The 24,366-nt window shown below is 44.2% G+C and overlaps 1 protein-coding gene across 5 annotated transcripts in view; it reads right to left on the minus strand.

Moving 5' to 3' along the window:
* Nucleotides 1-24,366, minus strand: part of bnc2 (basonuclin zinc finger protein 2) — a 165,564-nt gene that overhangs the window by 65,179 nt on the left and 76,019 nt on the right. For 2 of the 5 annotated variants that reach the window (XM_013909285.1, XM_013909286.1), the window contains exons 1-3: nt 23,672-23,748; nt 22,313-22,666; nt 18,607-18,669 (exon numbers count right to left, since the gene is read on the minus strand). The exons of 1 other annotated variant lie outside the window; for it this stretch is intronic. In XM_013909285.1, the coding sequence (XP_013764739.1) occupies nt 18,607-18,669; nt 22,313-22,666; nt 23,672-23,674 (420 nt within the window). In that variant the 5' untranslated portion in view covers nt 23,675-23,748. Of the gene's footprint in view, nt 1-18,606; nt 18,670-22,312; nt 22,667-23,671; nt 23,749-24,366 lie in introns of those variants that run through there. 2 more of the 5 variants (XM_005726884.1, XM_005726885.1) reach the window with 2 other exon arrangements.

Genomic DNA, 24,366 nt, shown 5'->3' on the forward strand with positions numbered 1-24,366 from the left:
CGTGCGCACAGGAAACTACTGCTGTTCAGTAAATGCAGAAGGGCCTTTGTCTTTCCTGGTATTGTAACCGATAAGCTTGGTAAGGGTTACAGACACACAACTCGCACGGGCCTAAATAAATGAGCCCTCCTAAGAAGAAAAAAGCTCTGCGCCACAATCCGAGAGTGAGTCCTGTACAGTTTGTGAACTGGAGCATGTTACAGTAAATTAGAAATCACTCCTTCAACATGTGTTTTCACTCTGTAAAGTGGAGGTACAGTTTCCAGTCATATTTGGTCTTTGGATTTAATTCAGTAACTGATTGCTAATTTTAAGATCTGCCAAATGTCATGGGCTGCTTTTTGTTTCACACAGACTTCACTCCGTAGGTAAAAATCTAATTTCCTCTCAAATAAAGAAAAACAGCAATAACATTAATAAAAAATTTAAGAATAGCCATTGTTACACACTGTCAGTTTGTGTGTTCAAATGGGAAAAAATGCACACTTAACATGCAATGGATCTTGCACAGCGGACAGAGCGTCCTCGTCTGAATGCTGTCCTGTGTGTTTGCGTGTGTGCACGCGTGCAGTTATAATTTCCCAGAGCCTAAATCTTCATTGATTCTGTTGCTTCTGTCTTCCCAAGAAACAGGGAGAGGATTATGCCTTTAAAACGAGCTTTCTTGTTGCAGATATTAGGTCATTAATTTCACAGGCTTACATATGAAAATATTGACTCTTCCCAGACACCCCCACTATATCGTCTGTTATCGCCGAGGCCTTGCATTAATGCATGTTTTTCAAGTATTCAACATTGATACGCAATTGATTTATTGCTTTAAGGGTTTCAGAAATAACCAAATGCATTGAATTAGAATTTAATTGCTAAACCTCCTAATTGATTACTGTGCATGGAAACTTCTGAGCACTTTGTGGGACTTTTAGCAGAATTTTACATTGTAGGATGCAAACTTCTACGACAAGATGAGAAATCTTGCTTTCCAAAAGCTTTAGTGTATTTCTGTAGTGTTTTCAAGGTGGCTCCCAGCTGTTCTGCTTTACTGTACTTGCCATATGAGTTCCATGGAAATCTGATGATCTGTCCCAATGAAATGCAAAAGGAACTGGATGACACAATTGTTCTTCTAAGACAAGTTGACTTGTCATTCCCATAAATGATTCAGTGCATAGACAGGGTAATCCCCCTACACAAGTACAATAAAATTATGCAGGTCCCACAGAGAATATTAAGATCCAAAAAGTGTCAGAAGAAGGGAATAGGGAACGGGTGGGAGATGGGTGCAGCTTCTTGTCCCCACATAGCGGACGAGGGATGGGCAGGCTTCAGGGAAACAATAGAGAGGGAAAGAAGGTGAGAGAGAGGGAGAGAGAGTGCAAAGGTTGTCACAGAGTAGTCACAGCACAGGACGAGGGGAAGGGGAGACGGGAGTATATGTTCCAGCCTTTCACATCTGTTATTCGTTTGTACCGAGCTGGGAAGAAAATAGCAGGAAGCGTTCTGGTTGTGGCAGAAGATGAAAAGACAAGAAGATTGAATAAAAAAACATGTGTCGCACATGCACTGTGGCTGATTGGATGTGTCCCATGAAATATCCCCGCGAGATGCTGCCAGCTTGAAAAAAAAAGATGCAGCATCTGTTTACGTAAGCACAAACGAGCAAGAAAAAGAAGATTTTCTCCATTCATAAAACAATTTTCCATGCATATCCTCCCTCTGTCTATGTGGCACTGGGTCCAAGTCAGATCTGTGCCTGTGGCCATGACACATTGGTGTCTAACCAGCCCTCCAAGTTTTGTTTTCCCCAATGTTACACTTACCGCCGCTACAGCTCCAGTTACACTGCCTACATCAGCTCACATCTGGGCTCCTGTGCTTTTACATGCTGTACTCAGAACACCAAAGCTTGTATCATTTGTCAGACTAAGTGGCAGTGTTTTGCTTTGTTCATTAAAGACACACCAGGTGTGTACAACAGATGCAAAAATAGAAACAGATGCAACAGCCATCGAAAACACGACATGACAATGGCAAGTGGCAGCCATTAAAAGCTCGTCACTCGCCCACTCGGTGGGACCTCCCATCGCTAACGAGCTGCAATGTGGCGAGACGCAGACAGGTAGGAGTAATGCTGCTACAATTATGCAAAGCACGCGTGCGTGCATTTGAATGCGCACGCGTGTGTTTTGGTGTGCACGCACGCATACGAGCACGCACGTGCGTGTGCGACATGCCACTTAGGGCCCATCCCACAGCTCATTAACAGTAATAAGTGACTGCCGCCACTTCTTTTTTGTCAGTGGGGATGCAAGCCAATCAATAGGGTCATTTCACATCATAACGGCTTACCAGAGCACATTATGGCACTTGTTCATGTCTGGGAATGGCTGCCATTAGTGGCATAGCCAGATTAGATAAGGGCTAGGTGGGTGAGGGGTTGGAGGGAGGGGTGGTGGTGGGGGCAGATGGAGAGAGAATTAAAGAGGAGGGAAGAGTGAGGTGGATCAATATATGGATAGTTATGGAGATAACATCACAATAGGGAGTCTGGGAAAGATAGCATTTTACAGAGTGCAGATTTTTTTTTCTTCCTTGTGGGAGTGAGATAAAAGTGTGTGCGCGTGATGAAGTGGAAGTGTGTGTTTGCTCAGAGCTCAATGTGTTTGACCACTTGTCTATGAATGAGTCCAATGAGTGTGCGTGTGTACAAATTTGAGCAAGTGTTATGTGAGAGTCTGACTTAGAGTGATCTACTCACAAGTCCTCACCGTGTGCGTGTGTGTGTGTGTGTGTGTGTGTGTGTGTGTGTGTGTGTGTGTGTGTGTGTGTGTGTGTGTGTGTGTCTGGCAGCTTGGAGGTGTGTTTGTGCGTGCTTTACTTTGGCGTATGTGTGTGCAATCCTGTTTAATTACAGATCAGGCTTTGAGGCAGAGGCAAACAGTGCTATAATTACAGGAAACACCTCCTTTAATATTTTATCGAAATCTGCCTTGTGTGTGTGTGTGTGTGTGTGTGAGAGAGAGAGAGAGAGAGAGAGATTGAGAGAGACACTGAGAGAAATGTTAGTTGCACATATTTATTCAGTGCGTGAGCAAAAGAGAAGAATAAAATTGGAGAAGAACCACGCACATAGACACTTTGTTCGGAATGAGTTCTGGTTCGTGCCTCATGATCTTGCGCCTCTCCTTTCATCCCTCCTTTTACTCTTCACAGTCTCTCATTTCACATTTGTGTTTCCAAGTGGTTACGCTAAATGCCCCCTTTTTCCCCACTTTTGAACTGCCTGCCTCTCAAATATTTATACTCCTTTTTACAGGGCCAAGAGACAGAGGGGTGAAAAAAGAGGGAAGAGACTTAGATCTATCTATTAAAGATGAGCAACATCTCAAATGCATAAAGAGGGATGATGAACACACTTGCTCAGGGATGGCAAGGTGTAAGCTGAGACTTAATGCTTAATGACATTCAGTTTACGTTTGATTTTTCTCACAGTGACGAGGAAACAGGGACAACAAAGCAAGTTAAAAGTGACACTAATAATTATTTTTTCTGAAGCTATTTTGCTTCATAACCAAAATAACAGGTTTCAGACTAACAATAAAAAAATGATCATTGTATTCATTTGTTGATGATTTATATTTATATTTCCTAATATGTTTAATTTTTTTAAGAGGCCAGGCAGAGGCTAAGCTGAACACATGTTCTTTCTTTCTTAGCCTGCAGTAACACAAATGTACACACACACAGACACCCACAATGGCAATATGCTAACTCTCAAACACTAAGCTAGTGCCCCCAACTGGGTCTGACACACTGGAGGACTGGGAGCAGGCTTTGCTGGTAGCATGCTTTACTGTTCTTTGATATGCACCAGTCATTAAAAAAAGATGGCGAGCAATCATTACAGGCATCGGAATTAATCTAATTAGCCGAGCGCGCTAGGCCTCTCTGGTATGGAGTTGGGCGGGTGGATGGTGGTGGTGGAGGGGAGGGGGGCATTCTGCAAACAGAGCCACCCAGCCGCAAACACAGCGTAAGCAGAGAGGGCTAGGACGCTACAGGGGCCGTGGCGGTGGGGGCATAATCCGCCTTGACTTATTAATACGCACAAACAAGATTTAGCTCCTCAAAGCAAACAAATGAAGCATGTGCTAAAAGGAGGGGGGAGGGGAGGGGGGCAGCAACAGAGAGCCACATGGAAAGAGAGAGAAAGAAATCAAGGAGAGCAAGAGGAGATAAATTATTTAAGCTTGTGCGGACTGTATGGAAGCTGCCGTTGCTGCTGGTGGTGCTTACATTTTTTTTTTTTAAACTGGACTTGGGGCTAGAAAAATGTTTGCTCTTCAGTTCAGGGCTCTACCTTCACAAACACTGAGTGTTTCCAGTGAAGTCACATCTTACTGTAAAAGTGAAGCCACCTTTTTTTTTGAAGCTACAGCGAGTCACAGCATGGGTCACGGGTAATGCGCTGACTTGTAATTTTCTCACAAACACCACCGACATACAAACATATATTGCTCGCTCACTTAAATAGATCACTATAAAGGTCACTGTGGGCAGACACGAGTCATTTATTGACTCCATAGTCGATGGAGTGCTTAGGCCACAACCTTTCTTGACCCCTGTCATGGGTAATGACTGCTGCAAGGAGGTATGGGTAATATGCACTAAAGAGTGGGAAGCAGCCTTTTTTTCATACCTATAGGCTAATAACTGCCAAAGCATGGGTTCAGCTAAGCTAGGGTAGGTCAAAACACTGTGATTAAACATACCGTAAACATAACAATTTGTGAAACTCTTGGGATCTCCTGCCCTACTCTGTTTACTTTAGAAAGTTTTTTATTCATTTAATTTTTGGGGGGGGTTTTTTGAGAACGTTCACACCAAAAATAGCACAACATGTAAAAAGGTGAGCTGTGTTCGTGCGGTTGTGTTAAAGGGACAGTTTACACAAAAACCAAGTTTGGGTATTTTTCTTCTGCCCTGGAGCGCTTTTTGGTTTGAATTGACCAGCTCTGGAGAACATCAGCTGCAGAGATGGCTGCCTTTCTCTCGATTATAAAGGAAATAAATGACCCTCGCTTTGAGGTGCCCAGAGCACCAAAAAGAAAAAAAGACATCTGAAAAAGTCAGAAGCAGTGTGTCTTCCCAGAAATCATGACCCACTTATTGAAAAATACACACAGGAGGATGAGTTTTATCTAGGTACCATTTTTTTTCTTTCTGCTGAAGCTCGTAAGATGGGTGGACTTAAACGGGGAAAACTTTAAAAGTCATAAGACAAAAATACCATCAGCATTGACATAGAAAAGCTTGCATATATTGAACAGCACACTGGCTGAAGTTACACTGGAATAAAAGTTAAAAGAGTCTGAGATAAAGCAGTGCCAATCCAGTGGTCTCCTAGAAATTTATAAAACTTTTTGACATATTTTCTGTCCAGATACGGCCTTACTAGAAAACTATTTTGGGCTCTGAGATGCTGATCTCCATAAATACAAACAGGATTTTTTTTTATTAATGATAATTAATTCCCTGTATGAATTCCTCTTACTTCTGTGCTGTTGTTTGCAAGTGAAATCAGGTGAAAATAAGCCACTGCCGTTCGTCCTCGGGACAGCCAGAGGTGGCAAAGGTACTTTCAGGCTCAGGTTTGACACAGTGGCAAAGTCTTCTCTCTATGGGTTTTCCGGCCATTCTTTCATCCCATCTTCTCTAATGCTAACAGACGGTCATTACCATCTCTTTCATAGTAGAGGTCCCAGCTGTGTTCAGGGGTCTAATACCCGTCAGCCTCTGTCCCAGTCTCCCCCTCCTTCCCTCCTCCATCAATCCCTAACATAGCACAGCCTCAGCACAGTCTGGAGGTGCATCTGAATAAAACCCACAGGAGAGAGAGAGAGAGAGAGAGAGAGAGAGAGAGCTAATACCAAATCTCAAATGACCCAACCAAACAAAAGTCTATCAGAAGCCAGCTCAGCAAACACAACTGCCATACTGATGAGCGGAGAGTAGCACAAACAGGGAAGGTGGCAAGGACAGAAGGCTGGAAGCTTCGTTTATGCAGCTCTCCAGAGGAAACGTGTGACTCATTAGCAGCAGTGGATTGAAGGCAGCGCTCATCCAAATATCTCAATCCATTTTTTTAATCCTAGTCTTTAAGCGTTGATCAGAGCTGTAAATGGTTATTATTTGATAATGTATTTGATATTCTTGTACCTGCTAACAAAGTGTGAATAGCAAAGATTTCATTTCCTCCTACCTGTAAAAATGTCACTTATGCATTAAAACTACAGATTGTACACAAGATACAGGAGATGTGTTTGGGAGTTTTTAAATTAGCTTGTAGTCATGTGTGGTGCATTTTTCTAAATGGAAACTTTTTTGTTGTTGTTGCCATTCTTTGTCTACACACACACAGAGTCACACAAATGGAAAGAGAATTAACAGAACTGTCGGTGAACTGTAGCGGTAGGTGCCACGCAGAAAGACACAAGCCAGAGAAAAACCGAGAGACAATTTCGCCAGTGCCTCACTCGCACGAAGGACATAATAGCGCTGAAAGCAAAACGACTCAATGAAACAGGAAAAGTGTATTTCTTGGAATCCACTTACACTCAAATTACAGTGACATTCTTGGCAGAGCTTTCTGCGCAGGGGTAACAAAATGTACTGCAGCAAAAAGAACATTAGGGACACTTATCAGAGCTACGACACACACACAAAAAAAAACTATTAACATGCAAAAAGGCCAAAATCAAATAAACCAAAGAAAAGACAAAATAAGGGGCCTATTTTCTTGGCAACATTGCGCTCCAGCTTCTTGTGCTTTTCTTCTTTCTTTTTTTTCCCTCTCCCCCTCCTGCCCTTCGTCACTAGGTTAAGTTACAGACATGAGGTGAAGGAATGAGGGAGGCAATGTGGTAACACACTGTACCATGAGGAGCGAGATGCTGGCTCTCCCAGACATGGTGTGCACCAAGCGAGAACCCTTCTGTGGCCCCACATAGGCAAACACACACAAAGAAACACACACGATACTTGGGTAGTATATGTAGTGCACATATACAGAACAATCCACGAGCATACAAGCAAATGATATGATTGCATTCTCCTGAGGATAGATACGTGCACGCGTGCGCTCTCTGGTTAACTTCCTTCCTTCCTCCCTCCCTTGTCGGCTCCACATGTGTCCTGTCATATCTCCTTCAGACCATAATTGTCCCAACTTATGGTGTTTCTTCCTTCAAGCCACAGTTTAGGGGAAGTGAAATCCTTCTAAGTGACTGTCACAATGCATCAGCCTCACTCCCCCCCACCCCCATCTCTCTTCTTCAGTCCCCTGGCTGCCTTCTTGCATCCCCGCTCACTATCCTTCACTTTAAGTGTTTTTTTCTTACTGAGATGCTACACTGGCATTTTCACTTTGTCGCTCTCTGTCACTCTGTCTGCTTTTTTCTTTTCTTTTTGTGCAGTCACCCTCCCGTCACACGTCAGGTCTTACCCCTGTGTCTTTCCCTGAAATCCCCCCCCCCCCCCCCGTTTGACTTGAACGGAGAGCTTTAGTCACAACATCACGCTGCCATTACGCCCTCCCTGTGACTCACCTCTTTGCATAATCCTTGTTCCCCTGGATTGCATGAACCGAGGTACTTCCCATTTCCTTTGAAGGGACAAGTGACTCCTTGACATGCTATTGCACACAAAAACATGTGGCACAGAGACGAGCCAAGGGCGTCAAAGGTCGTGACCCAGTGCAGCGAGGCATGTATCACTTCTGCTCTGCCTCTAACTGTGTTGCTCACTCCCCTGTCACCCAGCAGAGAAGACACACAAACACACTGTATTCACATAATCAACGGCTGGCCTTTCCTATCAACCAGACATGCTTCTCATTCCATGTTGTTTTTGTTTTTTTGCAGACCACTGTATTAGTATCATTCTTATTTGGCATAAATCTGGCATTTGTTGCTTCAGTTCACCAATTAACAGTTTGGTCTGTAAAATCAGAAAAACAAAAAACAGTTTAAAACCCAGAGACATTCAGTTTGATGTCATATAAGACTGCCAAAACACAACATATGAAAGGAGGAGCCAACAAGTTGTCAGTGTAGCCATTTAAACTTCCAAAACCAACAATTGGCTAAATTACTCAAACTTTTTATAAGGATTAAAGGATTAGATTAACATGTCAACATGCAAACTAGCTAGTGAGGTTTGTGCTTGCTTTTTGTGCCACAGTGAGGTGCACGTGTGTTTGCACCAGTGTGTACTGTATGTGTGCTTAGGTGCTTTCTACTCTTAGGTGTTTTTCTGGCACATTATTGAGTATTTTATTGATACTATGGGCAGACCAGTCGCCCATCAACCTTTCATCGGCCAGTCATGCGCAGTGAGGGAACGGACTTGTGGCGGGGGATCTGGCATAGATGGATACTTGGCAGGGGAGGAGGGGTAGATGGGTGGTCACTCACTCATCACTTGGATACAGTCCGACTCTTAGTGTGCGTGTGTGTTTGTGTGTGAAATCACAAGAAGGTCAGTCACTGGTCACCAGATGTTAACTGTTGGGCTGAATTACAGAAAACTAGAAAGTGGGGGGACAGTCTCCGGTTACTCCGCTCACTCACTTTCTCTCTCATGCACTTGCACTCAATACAACAAACCATGAGAGTGATGGGTGATAATGGAGCAGACACTAACAAATCTGCACCTCTTGGCTAGGGACTCAGCCTCAGAAAGCAGACAGTCTGTCCCACTCGTAAGCCCAAGTATAACACAGCACTCCACATTCAGCAGACAGAGAGACCAGTGACCCTCACTGTACACCGCTCGGTTTCCAGAAGCACTCATTTGTTGTCGAATGACATTCACACCGGTGGAATTCGCTGCGGTTACCCTGTGGATGTATAAGCCATTGCCTCGCTCCACAGGAGCGGGGTGAGTTTTAAATACAGCGAGCTGCTCAGAACCTTGTCACTGTGTGTGGCCTTACAATGTGCAGGCTACTGCTGCTCTGGATATTAACTCTTCTGTATGTCTGGCTATTAAATACCAATCCCCAACCACACACATACCACTTCCCCTTTAAGTCTCAAACTCAGGGACACAACAGTTTTGGCTAGCGAGCATAGTGTGGGCCACGAGAAGGAGAGAAAAACCAACTGTTCTCTTTAGGTGAGACCTTCCAGCTGGAGAGAGGACTCGAGGAAAAAGCCAGGACAACCGAGGGAGCAAAGTTTGGAGCACTTGTGTCTGTGCAGTAAAAGAGTGTGTGAATGTCTTTCACACGGGGAGAGGAGTCAAGAATGTGGAAACAGAGCAGAAAAGGAGGGAAAATCAGCGTTTGAGTAAGGCGAGAGAAGTAACAAGGATGGTGTAAAAGAGGGGGAAAAAAGGGTAAAATTGTCAAATCAAAAAAAGGAAAGAAAATAGAAGAAAGACCAGCAACTGGACTGATCCTGCTAATTCAGCACTTTAACAAATCAATGCCACTTGAGGAGAACAATCCGCACCCTGAGCTCAGCTAGACGCATCAGTGAAACTGGAGGCGTGTTTGTGTGTGTCTGTGCGCCTGGAGGGTTGATGATGGTGGTGTGAGGTCGTCCACAATAGTCCACATTAAGGTCCAGTAATGTGTTAATTTATAACTCTATCACCCCAGACGCCAGCATTATCCATCTGTGTCACACGCTAGGCCTACTGTATCTATCATCCGGAGGGGGAAATGACCAGTCCAGAGAGATTAAGTCACCGGTCGCACAATTTCTTCTTTTTTTCCCCCCCTTCTTTCTTTTCCCTTTAGCCTTATCTATTGCATTCCTCTGCACCCCCTTCATCTGGTACTTAGTTCCCCAGGTCAGGGTGATCAATTAGGGCTTGACAGACTTCTCAACCCCCGTCTCACTGGAGCTCCAGAAGCCCTGCCGATGTCCATGTCTACCCAAAGACAGAGCACTTACACTTGGCTTTAACACCCTACCCCTCCCCTGGCCCTGGAGGCTTGTACGGTGGCTGTTTGAATATCAGTGATCAGAGCCCGAATTACATTTCACCATAACCTCTGTGAACTCAGAACTTGTTATCACTTACGGGAGATTGAAAAAACAGATTGTAATAATAAATTTGCGTGTGGCTGCGCGTGAGCAGAGAGCATAAAAATTGGCCCCATTTGAAAAGACCCTTGACGCATATAAGTCATTGACACATAACCCAGTCCGTCGTAACACTACTAGAGCTGTAATTTTACAGGTTTCCACCACCGGGTCTGGGCAATAATGTTGATATTTCCATAAAATATTATGTAGTGGGAAAGTATACTTTTCCCCCTATGATGGAATGCATTACATTTGTCACAACATGCAAACAACATACTGTATTTCTTCAGTAAACATAGCAAAGTGTGTATGTATAGGTGTGTGTGTATGTTTGTCAGTTTGCATTTGTGCCGGTGGTTCACATTCTCTATGTCAGTAGCAGCAGGCACTAATAACACACAGGGGTAAATGATCAATACTCGCCCTCTCTATTCAATTTCACAAGATCACTGCTATCACCGGACACACACAAACTCCGGCGCACATGTAAATGCACCGAGACGAATGTAAAACAAAGAGCCTTTCACTAACAAATGTAGCCAGAGGGCTGGCTAAAACAGGAGAATTGGCTTTGTTGTGAATGCAAGCAGAGCATTAATATTTATTTTCTTAGAAATGCTCCCCTCTGTCTTGGGAGGACGGTAGTGAACATGAGAGGCAAAAAGAGGCTTTTGGTGAAGGGGGAGTGATAGGAAAGACAAGCTGGCAATTACACCTTTAAAGAGTGCAACAGTCATCACTAGAGAAGAAAGGGAATCTGGCCATTAAGACTAAGTGGATGTCTATTAGATCATGGAGGTATGGAGGTGGGCATTTACCATCAGTCCAACTCAGAGACAACCTTGTCTACCCCTGGATCACGCCAAAGGCAGCGAGTCTAGAGCAAAGCCAACACGTTGGCATCATTTAAAGTTTTTCATAAAGTTAAAATGCGTTCCGTTTTCTTAAATAATCAGCTGGCTAAACTTTCGGAAATTCGCCCGCTCTCTTTTTAAAACTATTTATTCCAAGAATGTTTTCCAGAGACATCACCTCTGCGCATTGAAGGCAATTAAAAAACTATCAAAGTCACCACCCAGTCCTATGAGATCAAACCAACCCTCTGCCCTCTTTCTACTTCTCTCTCTGTCCCCTTCACCCCCCCCGCCCCCTCGTTCCCTAGTGTAAACCCCCCCATTCTTATCACTGCGGTACAGTTAATCCTCCTCCTCTCCTCCTCCTTCCATCGCAGAGTCCCTCAGGGGGTACGCGGGAGGCTAAAAGGCGGGAGCACATTTGCCACTTGCCTGCGACACATAATACGGAGCAGGCAATCAACTTTGGCTTGACATGTATTTGCTCATCTCTGGGACACACACACACACACACAACACCTAGTCCCACCCTCCACCCCCCCCACAACAAGGACTGCTGGGAAATTGAGGGGTGAGGGTGGGGGGATGGTTTGAGGGAGGGTTGGGGGGGTAAGCCTAAATTAACACTTGACATTCAATACGGTCAGGTCCTTAATTGGCCAGGGCCTTCCTGAGAAGGCAATTTTCTATTCCCTAAACTGCCCCCGCACTGCGCCATGTGCCAGTGTCATCTGTGTATGTATGCCTGCGAGTGTGTGTGCGTGTCTGTGTGTGTGTGTGAGAGAGAGGAACAGCGAAATTGTATCTGTGTGTAAGTATGTGCCAGAGAGGAAAACTAAGTGTATGCATATATCTGTGTGTGGCTGTGTGTTTGAGCCCGGGCCCCTGTCCTGAGAGAGGCCCTCTCCGGTCCCTTCCCTCTCTCTAATGAGGCTGGATGAATTAGCGCTACGTGACATGATTTGAACAGCGGTGGCTACCCCCCAACACCCCCCTCCTCCCTTCCTCGCCCTCCCTCCTCTCCTCATCTTTGTCCTTCTCTCCTTCTCATCCCCTTGCTCTTTTTTTTCCTTAAAGCAGTGACAGGCATCTGGTGGCCAAAAGAATGCCAGGAGCAACCCCGCGGCTCTCGCCTTTATGCATGCTGCCACCGCTTTATACCACTCACCCACACACACACACACCACACGCACAGATGCGCGCACAAACACATACAGAGAAACCTATGTAATCTACACAGAATGAAACACTTTCGCCTTCCTCACCAGTCCTTTTCCACTCACTCGCACACACGCAGTCTCCCTTGCACTTCCCTGCGGATTCAGTTACAGTTGATGTTATTACAGCTTTCAACCTGAGAGGTATTAGGCTTCCTTTAACAGATCTGACAGCATTTACAACACAGGCAAGTCGACGCCTCTAATCGCCTCTGTGACTTCAGCCTATTACCAATTGATCTCAAAGAGAGCCTCCTCCTCACCTTCTGACTGATGCACAAGCTGTCGGCTCCTTTTCTTTTCCTTTGTCATAAAGCACTATCTTCGCCGCCGCATCCTGTAAACTCCACTGCTCTTTAAATAGTGTCATTTCTAATGACATTTTGTATTATTTACGCTCATTGATCAGGCAGAAAGGATCACCTTTGCCCTTATGGGATTTTAGCAACGGACAAGATGGTGAATTTATGATGAAAAACAGCGGTAAATCTAGGTGATAAATCCTTTTCGGCCACCCTTTACAAATCTAAACTGATCAACAAGCTGTGAGGTAATGGCCTGAATAAAAGAAACAAAAGCTGCAGATTTTTTTTTCCTTTGGATTTGGCGGAAACATATCAAATAGATTAAATGCCATAAAATATTAAATGCTAGTCAGAGTCACACACATCATGCAGCAGACAAAGCTCTAACAAAGCACTTATCGCTAAGAGTGTTTCCCGACAAAGGAAGAGGCAGCTCAGGCCATTTACAGAGAAAACATCAGCACCAAGAAAGCAAGCGTATATATATATATATATATATATATGTGTGTGTGTGTGTGTGTGTTTGTGGGGCCGCTTGTGTGCCTGCCAGTGCACAAGTAAACAACGGAGATACATCTTCCACTTTTAACACACACAAAAACTGCGTTTTCCTTACACGAATTCTCACTCCATCCGGCTGTTTGTTTTAGTCGCACAACAAATATCCAGAAAGTGTGACGTCAGAGGTCATTCATGGTGGCTCGCCACCACTGGGTTGACCAATTGATGTCAATCACGGTAGGCGAATTAGATCATTTGTGACTTAACTGACATTATAGACACTGCTGCTCAATATGTGATCACGTTCAGTCATTTTCTGTTGTGAGTGTGTGTGGCGGGGGTGTGGGGTTGTTGGGGGAAGGGGGGGATGTCACACTTAAATGAACAGGTATGCTCAGTGACAACACACAATGCTTCTTCTATCTAGCCCACACACACACACACACACACACACACACACACACATACACGCACGCACGCACACAGCAGTATTTCACTGCACGGGCGCATACACACACACAACACGTACTCACAAAAACAAAAAGCCACCCAGAGTCTCAGCTTGCCAGAAAAAAACACAAGCTGTGGGATGCCAATGCAGCTGCATTTAACAGTGGCCATTAAACGTTATTAATCCAACAGCGCAAACATCTTTACAAAGTCAGCAGAGAGCACAAACAAACGCTTACACATGTTGCTTTAACACTTTGCTCACAAGGAAAAAGAAGGCGAGAGGGAAAAAAGTAGCTAACGGGTTTAGACTCGAGTTTAGAGGCTTTTTATTCAGTGGGTTAAAATGACAGCATTGTTAAGAAGCAATTTACACAATCTGCACAAAGAAAATCACTGTACTTTATATCTGTGTGTATGTGCGTGCATGTGTAATACGTGCGCACTATGTACATTGGCTACAAGCCTACCACAGCCTGTACCACTAGCCTCCCTTCTCCAGAACCTCCCTAAAAAATCCTCCCTGGGCTTCGAGCAATCAAACCTCCATGGTAAGTTGGAGACAGAACAGAACGGAGCGGGGAGATAGATGGAGAATAAAACATTGGAGCACAAGAGAGGAGAAAAAAAGGAAGAAAGAAATGAAATGAAACAGAAAATAGTGAACGGGGGGGGGGGAGCCTCCTCCACCTCCACCGTTCACAGACACGGTTCCATGTATTCATTAAAAGATGAAACATATTTATTCTTGCCTGAGTGCAGCTCTCTTCACCTCACATGTGAATTGTGGACATGAAATCTGTGTTACCTTTTGGAAAAACCATTTTCTTTGAACAACAACTTTGGTAATTTGCCAACACACAGCACTGTACAGTAGGCCTGCACGCACACACACACCCATACACACAGTATATGTCAGATTAGCAGAAGAAAGAGACAGAGTCAAGTGCGAGACCTGAACAAAATTACCATCATTATCCATAACCATAAATAAGCCTGATGATGATGGTTTTAACAATAATAATAGCAATTCACTCTGAGTGCTTTTTCAAATAACAGTGACAGCATTAGCTACATCGCCAACAGAAAAATGAAAGGCTCGGTGCCTTGAGAGCTCTTCTTCTTTGCCACTGCTGATGGGGCAAATTGGCAGGCAGAGCGAATAGACAGGGGTCCTTAAAGACGGATGTAAAAATAGTAGGCTTTCGATTTGCCCGCTGCGTTGGCGCAACTCCAAGGAAAACAAAATAACAGGAGTTGAGGAATAACAGGAAAAGGGAGAAGCCATGGTGAAAGTATGCCCAAGTTCCTGTCACTTAGCACAGGTCACACCTAATGTCACCTTCCTCTAGATACAGAACAATGTCTCTACCATATGGCCACGTCTTAAAATACCACAGGCAAAATAAATGGATTTCTGATGGTCCACCCCGCTGGTGGCTCGGGTCACCTGTGGCAGCGCCGTCCCTTTCCCGGCTCTCGACGCCACAGCAACCCCTGGTAATACCACTCGCACAAACACACACTTACAAGAACTACACTTCAAGCCTTTTATAGCTGCCTGGATCCCGGTGACAGCTGCTGCATTCCTGCCGTGTCAGTGTGTGTGTGTGCTGCTGCCCTGGCCCTGTATTCATGTCCCCCTCATTAGCCAGTGGTGGGGTGGTGACATCCTGAGCGACCAGCCCTTCAAACACACACATTTCCTCTTCACACCGGCGACTTCACCGCACTGCAGGAAACTGCCCAAAGACAAATAACTCACAGCCGTGTTTTGAAAGACACGTAGAAAATGAAAGAAGGAAAAACACAGTAAAAAGACGGGTGTTCCACTGCTTACGCGGACATCAGCAGATAAAAAAAACAAAACAGCATAAAGCGTCTCAATGCAATCTACATGACAACAGTTGTATTTAAAAATACATAACACTGTAAACCATTTTCCCAGTGCCGTAAGAAACTAATCACACACACACACCCCACACACATGTGCTGCTGAGTATAGCTCACATTTTGAATAACCACGCTGATTTATTCCAAATGAATAAAACCTACGTAAATCTTTCTGGCCTGAAATACTTCATGAATTTCCTCAGTGCTACGCGGTGTTGACATCTTCTACTCAGATTACCGGTATTTTATTGATTGACTTTGTCAAAAAAAGCGACTCGCAATAAATAAAGAACAACAGAAGGAAATGGAATACTGTATTTCTTTGATTTTACATGCCCACACAAGAGTAAGAGAGGTCCCTGGGAAAGACTCAGCTCCAGTAGATTTTACCACTCATCCCACTGATAAAGCCAGAGCATATGGCTGTGCATTTCTATCGCTCCTCACCCATAAAATGCACCCTATGCTTCCATATGATACAGACCCCCCCATTCACCATGGTGGTGAGGCACCTGTCTCCTCAGGACAAACAGGAAACAGCTGACATGGAGCCTGTGAGTGATGCTCACATGATGCTTATTGATCGTTGTTTGCCCCAGGTCTTGCACACAGAGTCAGGGTCAGTGCTTACCCATAACGCTGGACCTGCAGGGCATTATTGCACAGCTACAGAGGTTCCTGCCTGACCTGAGATACACGAGATCAGGGTGCCGTATTTTATTTTTGAAAGGACAGCATATAAATGAATTGAAAATTAAAATCTATCGTACGGATTTTAAGATGGTGAGTGAAAGAAAGGAGAATATATGTGCACGCGTGAAGAGTCAGTCAACTGCCCAAGAAATAGAGTGGAAAATGGTGGAATTAAAAGCGTGGCTATTGATGTTACCCACTAGACAAGCAGTATGTAAAACAGAAATTTAAAGAGCTGGCATAGTTATCGTATGTATACATGTACCTTCAGACATACTGGGCGATGCACTTTCTGAGAGAAAAAGATTTTGAAACGCCAGTTGGAACTAGTTTAAAGTAAAAATGTTGTGGACGTCATATCTCCCTGGTTGGCACTTGGGTAAATATAGTGGGGACCGCAGCATGAATGGGACCTTGTGCATCCTCCCACCTCGTCAAACCAGATGGGCTCTTACTAGAGCACGCATACAGCAAATATACTAGTAGCTGTGCCCACCTTCCTGCTCGGTCTTACTCTCGTATTGCTCTCCTGCAGAAATAACGCCGCCTTTACAAAACGCATCATCATACACACAAAGACTGCGTTGGATGCCAGCTCGCTCAAAAATCACAGCGTCCCTTCTCAGCTCTGCCTATGTTATCTGGATGTTCTTAACTGGTGCGCAGCAGTAATACGTGAATTAGGCACTATAAGAGGACAAGTTTAGATCGAGGGATAAGCGCTTTATCAGGGTCATCTATTCTGTTGAAGCTTTGAAGCTTTTCCGGTCAGGTTACCAGACCAAAACACTGATTAAAAAGGCATAACCAAGAAAACACTGTGCTTCTTCTGTCCTTGTGTCTTATGATGAGTCGTAATCCTGCACGGTATATAAAGTGAACACGCTCAAAATGTTCCCCAGTTACACAGATTTAGTCTCAGGAGCCTTTTGTGCAAAGACAGTAGCTGCATAAAAACCATCTGATTTCGTCTTTGAGCATTCGATCTGCTGCTGGTGAAGAGTTTCGAGTGAGAAAGACAGTGGCGAAGAAGACACAGAGCAGAAAGTGTGAAGGTAGGGGAAGAGGAAGAGGGCTGAAAAAGCGAGGGCAGAAGAAGAAGCTGTGAGAGACAAAGACGTAAAAGTAGAAGAAGAAAAAGAAAAAGTAGTAATGGGGGAAGTGGTGCGTGTCTTTTCTGCAAATCTCCTCTTTCACCTCTGCTCTCCTCCAGCTCTCCAGCCAGGGCCAGCCAAGAGACACTTCACCTCGCACCCGCACACACATGGAGCCCGATCCAATACACAGAGACGCACACACACACACACACACAGGGAGGATACACACACACTCTCACATCCTTAATAACACGCTTACACTCACACAACTGGCATATGAGTGCTTAGCCACCCACTCAGAAAAATAAATGGCAAACCCACAGACACCAACTCTTTAGCGCACACATAAACGTCACGCACGCACACACACACACACAGACACACACTTGACACCAGATACATGTATGTATAGACATCCATATGCTCCGTGTGCAACGACCCATCAAAGACAGACATGGAAATAATAACAGCGAGTGTAACCACACACATGCGCACACGTTCACCGATTGTGGGTAATTCTACACATATGCATCAAATCACTGCCTCCAAGTCCAACACAACAGTAAGAAGCAATGCATATGCACCACATATGCAACATACAACACGACTTTACCCCACCGTGTAAAACAACGGTTGCCTCCAGCCTCCCTACACACACACACGCACACACACTGCTATAAATCTATCATTGTGTTAATAGGCAGATTAGCGTCTACTCTGAACTGCGCTGAAGAGGATAATATCTACCTAATTTCTTCAGTCAGACAAAACAAAGCAGAGCATGTTTTTCCACAAATATGTCCATCATCATGCTCTGAGCACTAACAGAATTCACTTCCAACCGTTTGGCATAAACAGACAGCGCTGGGCTGGCTGCACAACGCTTTAACGAAATATATGGAACAAGGGAAAATCAACCAACAGGACTGTGATGTTGATCCAAGCGAAATAAATAAATAAATAAACATGACAAAAAGAGGAAAAGGAAGAGAAATGGAAAGAAAATTTGTAACATTAGAGGAAATAAAGTCAGGCTTTCAAATCTTTGAGAGGATGTTTGGAGACAAGAAGCCAGCAGATTTGTAAGAATTAAAAAAGACATATAAATATATATATATTAGTTATAAATTTAATTTACTAACATTAAATTAAAGTAATTTCCATATCCTAAAATTGTAAATGCTACAGTGAAAGAATAAAATGCTGCAAATCTGACTGAGTGTTTGTTTAAAATATTATTTTAAATCCTAAGAAAGAAATTGCCACAAAAAGCTATATAAGATATAAAATTTCTGTTATTATTTCTATTGTTTTAACGCTGATTATTATTGGTATTTGAATTAATTTTTTGGCGTTTTTGTGTTATCTAGTTTTAAATGATATGTCTGTGTTATCCACCCCTGCTGTGTCCATAGGTGGATAAAAAGAGTCTCGGTGTGAGATGAAGCAGGCAGCACTGAGAGCAGACAGAAGTCAGGCAAGCTGTAATGCCACTATACCTCTTCCAGATCTCGGCCCATAGTCGACCTGTCGCACTTCAAAGGAAGCCGCGTTACAGCACCCTTGCAAAAAGAAAAGGAAGAGGCTATTTTAGAGATGGTTTTAAACTGGAGATATACACTGATTTTTTCCCCCCACCCCTTTTGAGGTCTGCACCGAGCCTGGGTGGCTCCATCAGATCCTCAGGTGGAGATGAAGGCACATTTTTACAAGCTTCTCTAATCCTTGACTTGTTCCTACGTTCCTCCGACTTGAAGCGGAGAAGACAATAAAAAAGGGGGGAAAAGGAGAGAGAGAAACGCGGCCTCCGGCTGCTGTATTGTGGAGGAAACATCCCTGATGAGCCAATTAGACTCGTAGTATCACTTAACTCTGGAGTTTTTAACTTGCAGAGGGTCGATATTCATAGCCACGCATGTACAGCAGCGGGTCAATTAAGGCTCCAAATATTATCACTCCGTAATGCCTGGAATTAATTACACTCGCGACTAATGTTTGTATTTTTTCCGCCATAAAAGCAATTAGTAGAGTTCCCTTCTCGCAGTGTTTTGTAAAATGTGCACTGATTTTTTTTTAACACGAGGAAGCTGAGAAAATAGGTCGTATTTATTGAATCCATTTCATTGATTTCATTTAAATTGCATGCTGTTTATGCCCTTTCCTGTTGACACTTGCGTGGATTATAGAGGATGTAAATCTCCTGCTGTGTGGCTTAGAAAAAAAAGAGTTTGCTCAAAGATTAAAAACCTACTAAGGCCTTTTATGAAAGGTGTAAATTTGTTCGACTGCACAAATGCCTCAATATCCAACGCTGTTAATTTCGTTGCTTTAGAAAAATCACGCAACGATTTAAAAATAAATAAATAAATAAATAAATAAAGAAGAAGAAGAGAAAAGAAAAAGGGAAAAATACCATTGTATCAATATGCAATCTCACACTCCACATTTAATAAAACATAAGGAAAAATATTTAATTCACCTGTATTTTTCATTTGTTTCTTCAATCCAAACAGCATCGCCTGTGGCCAAATATTTTTAAAAGAAAATGCCTCGTGTCTTGAAAAACATCTAAGTGAATATGAAATAAATACATTCATTAATTGCCAATAAAAATCTATGAAAAACGATTAAAATTCGGCAGCAATACAGGCATTATTTATTAAATTCAAAGTGGTTTTTAAATATTTTCTTTAGGTTTAAGCAATTTTCTCTACGCCATATAAGACACGTGCTGCTTTTTTATGATGAAAAAAATGAAAATAGTGATTCGGAATTTGGATGCAACAGAAAAAAATTAATGTCTGTGCTTCACTTTCTGTGCACTCTTCAGTCACGGATGCTTGTCCACGAGCTAATCAAACACCTGCTGCAAACCGCAGGTTATTAACAGGATGGCTTTAAAATAGGAAAATCACTGCCTTCCTATCACAAGAGACATTTCCTACGTTTCGACAGTGCTTCTTTGTGTGTTTGATTTACAAGGAATTCCAAAAGGTATTGCCAAATGGGTTTTGTTGTTGTTGTTATGTTTTGTTTCTGTTATTTTGGAGATGTCCCTGCATCTCATCACAGCCGCTTCTCCAAAACGCACTGCGCACAAATCTTTTTTTTATGTCTCTATCGATCAGATGGAGGTGTGATGTAACTAAACTTTTATAAAATCCTGCATCTATCTGTCACCTGGTTGATCTTTACGGGAGATGGGGGGTATTTTTTTTTTTAACACAAGCCCATAACGCATTTCTCTCCAACACCCCAGGGTGCGCCAGGCTCGGCAAACACAAAGTCATTATCGGTTAGATTCCAATAAGGCGAGTCTGTCAAGGAACAGGCTTCCTTCGGAGAATTTATGTCATGCCTACTAAACATGAGAAGATGTCTTCTAAGTAGTGCGAGGAAGGATAAATAACAGCGAGTCCCACAGCTGATTATATTGAAACAACGGTGCGCATTTGTAAAAAGGATTGGGGACGCAAACGTGGGGTCCCAGCAGATGCTGAGCGCAAGGGCCCATCCACCTGCTCGTACCGGGAGAGGAGAAGAGAAGCGGTTCGCTGACCCCTGCAACCCATCCACTAATTCGTGTATCAATAGTTTGCATGATCGTTACTTTAGGAAGATTTTGAGGGGGTGGGGAAGATAAAACGTGATAAGCACGAAAGGTGTGAGGATGTAAAGGGAAACACTATTGATTTACGCATCTAATAAATTTGAGGGCTTTAAAGATCAACCTGACTAAAACAAAAAAAGGTGGAGGTTGTTTTTCTCCTAAAACTATTTCGTGGAAAGCTTATTTAACAAAACGGGTCTTTACTAAAAGTTACACCGGGATTCTTGTTCTTTTTTTTAAAAAAATTAAAAAAAATCCCAAAACATCGTTTTCATCTTGACGATTCGACCTCTGGGGGTTAAACAAAACAAAAACAAAACGGACTCCAAGTGCCGTCAAGGTGACAGAATATGTTTCTCATCACTTACAGCACGGAGCCGCGGCGAAGCTGTTGCGCAAGAGCCGCTATGGCCCGAGTGCGTAACAGCGTGTGCATGGTACGGAGAGTCTGCAGGTCCCGCTATGATTAACTGCAACCTAACAACCATCCTCTATCTTTACTGTCTTCCCCTCACGCGGACGTGTGCGCGAACGGACGCACACAAGCACACGCGCGCGCGCGCGCGCCCGCGTACTAGCACACGCGCGCACATACACTTGCTCGGAGCTGGACATTCCTATCCCCCCTCTCCGTACCTGATATTTACCCAACGAAACCACTTCATCCCTGTCATGTTTCTAACTTTAGAGACGACATTAAAAACCTAAAAAAAAAAAAAGGCTACAGAACGAAGAGGAACACCAGCGACAGCAGCAGAGGAATGTCGGGAGGAAATCTTCGACTGTCCTCAGCCGCTGCGGGCTCTCTGTTATCATCACTACTTTTCCTGGCCAGCCAGGATTCATTCACGGCTCCTTTGCTGTTCCGTAGCCGCGCGAGGGGCTTCCTGCTTCGGCCACACGAAGTCAATTAGCCGGTCCCAGAGGGGTGCCCCTTCCCGAGTCTTTATCGGCGCTGGGGTTACCAAAACACGCCTATAGCTTGCTTTTTAAAACTCCTCTCCGCTCTCACACCAATTACTGAGACAGAAGCATGTGTGTAACAAGAGGCAAGGAATCATGTCGCAAGCTGTGCAAATTTTATATTAACATGTTTTTACAAATACATAAAATGTGCTATTTTTTGCCCTTTTTTAAAAAATAAAAGAAAATGACAAATGCATTGAATAAATTTTGAAAAAGTGACAGATGACAGAGAGAGAGGGAAAATGCATGAATTGAAATACTTTACAGCAGGTTTGTGTAAAAGAGCAACACAAAAGCATGAAATCAATGTTCCAAAAAGAAAAGGGAAAGTTACAAAAAATCTGCTGCAAAATGGACTCTTAACTTAAAATATCACAAACAAGACACCACGAAACCACTGGTTCCCCCCACCACCTCCACCCACCCACCCCAACATGAGCTTACACATACACCTACACATGCAGACGTACACCAACACTTTCTTGGATCAGGAACCAGTAAATACTGTGAGAGTAAACACAAATCAGGAGAAGGAAAATGAACATTTGGCCTTAAAGATGGAAAAGAAAGAAGGAAGACAGGAGGAGGCAGAGATGGAGAAGATGGAGGGGTGAGGCTGAGCGACGTACCTGCTGGGACATTCTGTAGAGGAGGTTGCTGTCAGTGCTCTGCTGCTGCCATGTCCCCATGAAGCCCGGCTGCTCAGCACTAGGCGGTCTGGTGCTGAACTGCATGGAGCTCGCGCCTGCTCCCTCAGCGCTGCTGCTAACGATGCTTACGCCACCCAGACCACTTCTGCTGCTGGTGGTGCTGCTGCTACTACTACTGTGGCTACTTGAGATGATGCTCGTGCAAATGCCAGCTGTGTCCGTGGGTCCGTTAGCCTTAGCTGGAGGTGGCCTGGGCGACTCTGGGTCTCTGCTGGGCTCTGGTGGGACCGTGTCACACTCACTGCCTCTCACATCCAACTCTGCCTCCTTGGACTTAGACAGAGAGAGGGAGAGACAGAGAGGGAGGGCAGCAGGGATGTGGGAGTGTGAAGGAGGAGAGAAGAAAAAGAAGTCAGTGAAGGTGGGTTCTTTTGGGGTTATGTTGCCTTTTAAAAAAATCTAGCTTGGTTCCTGCTTGCTGAGGAGGATAACAGCAAGAGGCAAGATGAGGAAGTAGATGTATGTGTGCGTGTGTATGTGTGTGAGGTTTCTTGGCAGCTCCGGTGGCAGAGCAGTGAATGTGGAGTTAATTCTCGTGAAGGGAGAGAGAAGAGGGCTTGTGGTGAATTTCCTCGGGGGCCTCGTCTTGGACAGGGGAAGATGAGCGGAGCACTGGAGGTGAAGAGGGACGAGGAAAAGGATGGAGGTGAGGAGGGAGGTTGATGAGAAGGTGAGCAAGAATGGAGTAAAACAAAAAAAAAGGAGGGGATTATGGGAATTAAGGCGAGGGGGTGCATGTTGTTGCCTTTGGCCTGACTTTTTTTTTCTTTTCTTTTTTTACTTTTTGCTGTAATCCATCTGTCAGTCATTTTGTACTTGGACACGGAGTGAACAGAAACACACACTTGGATGCAAACATACACAGTGGAACGCATGTTTACCTGCATGCACACACATGGACACACTCACGTAATATTTGAAGAAGAAAAAAAAAGAAAAGTAGGAAAGTAAAAGTTAAGCAACCTGGGAAGTGCCACCACCAGACTCAGCAGTGAATATCCACACAGAAATACAATCAGAAATAAATTCAAGCTTGAGAAGGCAACAAATAGTGTGCTGTAAGTACAACAGAGATATATCTTACACTCTAGACTTAAAAAAAAAAAACACATACAGCAAAAAAAAATTGTGAAATTTAAAAATACTGTTTCACTGTTTTCCCAAAAATTTGTCAAACAACCAAAAAAACATATTTAAAGTCCAGTTAAAAAAAAAAAGTCCCATAAACGTCCATGAAAGCAAACAGCCGAGCCAATAAAAAGCTTGAATTTATCTTACCATCAATTCTGTGTCTGTCCCAGCAAAGTGAAGATGAGGTGTGGGAGTGAGCCACCAGCAATCCAGCTCTCCTTGCCTCCCGCTCCTCTCTCTCTCTCTCTCTCTCTCTCTCCTTTTCTCTCTCCCTTAGCCTCTCTCTCTGTGTGTCTCTGTGAATGTGTCCCTCTCTCAACGTCTGTGCTGCCGACTGTCCTCTCTCTTTCCCTCTCCTCTTGCCTCTCTCTCTCTCTCTCTGACTCCTCTGTACTCCGCCGCAGCCACGGAGGAACTGAACTGAGCGCCTGAGCGTGTGTGTGTGTGTGTGTGTGTGTGCGAGAGCGAGCCAGTGAGAGAGACGGTGGCTCGCTGAGTGTGTGTGCGAGACTGAGAGAGAGAGAGTGTGTGTGTGTGTGTCAGGCCAGTGCAGCTCAACTGAGTCAACTCCGCCGCTCCACTGTGAGATGCTCAGTGACATCGTGCTGCACACTTCGACACACTTGCACGCAGACACACACACACACACACACACCCCTTCTCTGCTAGACGCAGATAGGTGGGGGCAAGCTCCCTCACAGATCGGGAGGAGGGGAGCGTTTGTCCCCCCCCCACCCCCCGCCTTATTACCATTTGCGCTGCGAGCGGCCAGCACGTCTCAGAGCAACTTAGTTCTCCTGTGGGACCGTCCTGCCACACACGCATATGAACGCACACAGACC

Source organism: Pundamilia nyererei, unplaced genomic scaffold (genome assembly GCF_000239375.1).
Source record: "Pundamilia nyererei isolate P.nyererei 1_Seehausen unplaced genomic scaffold, PunNye1.0 scaffold00022, whole genome shotgun sequence".
Classification (NCBI taxonomy): Eukaryota; Metazoa; Chordata; class Actinopteri; order Cichliformes; family Cichlidae; genus Pundamilia; species Pundamilia nyererei.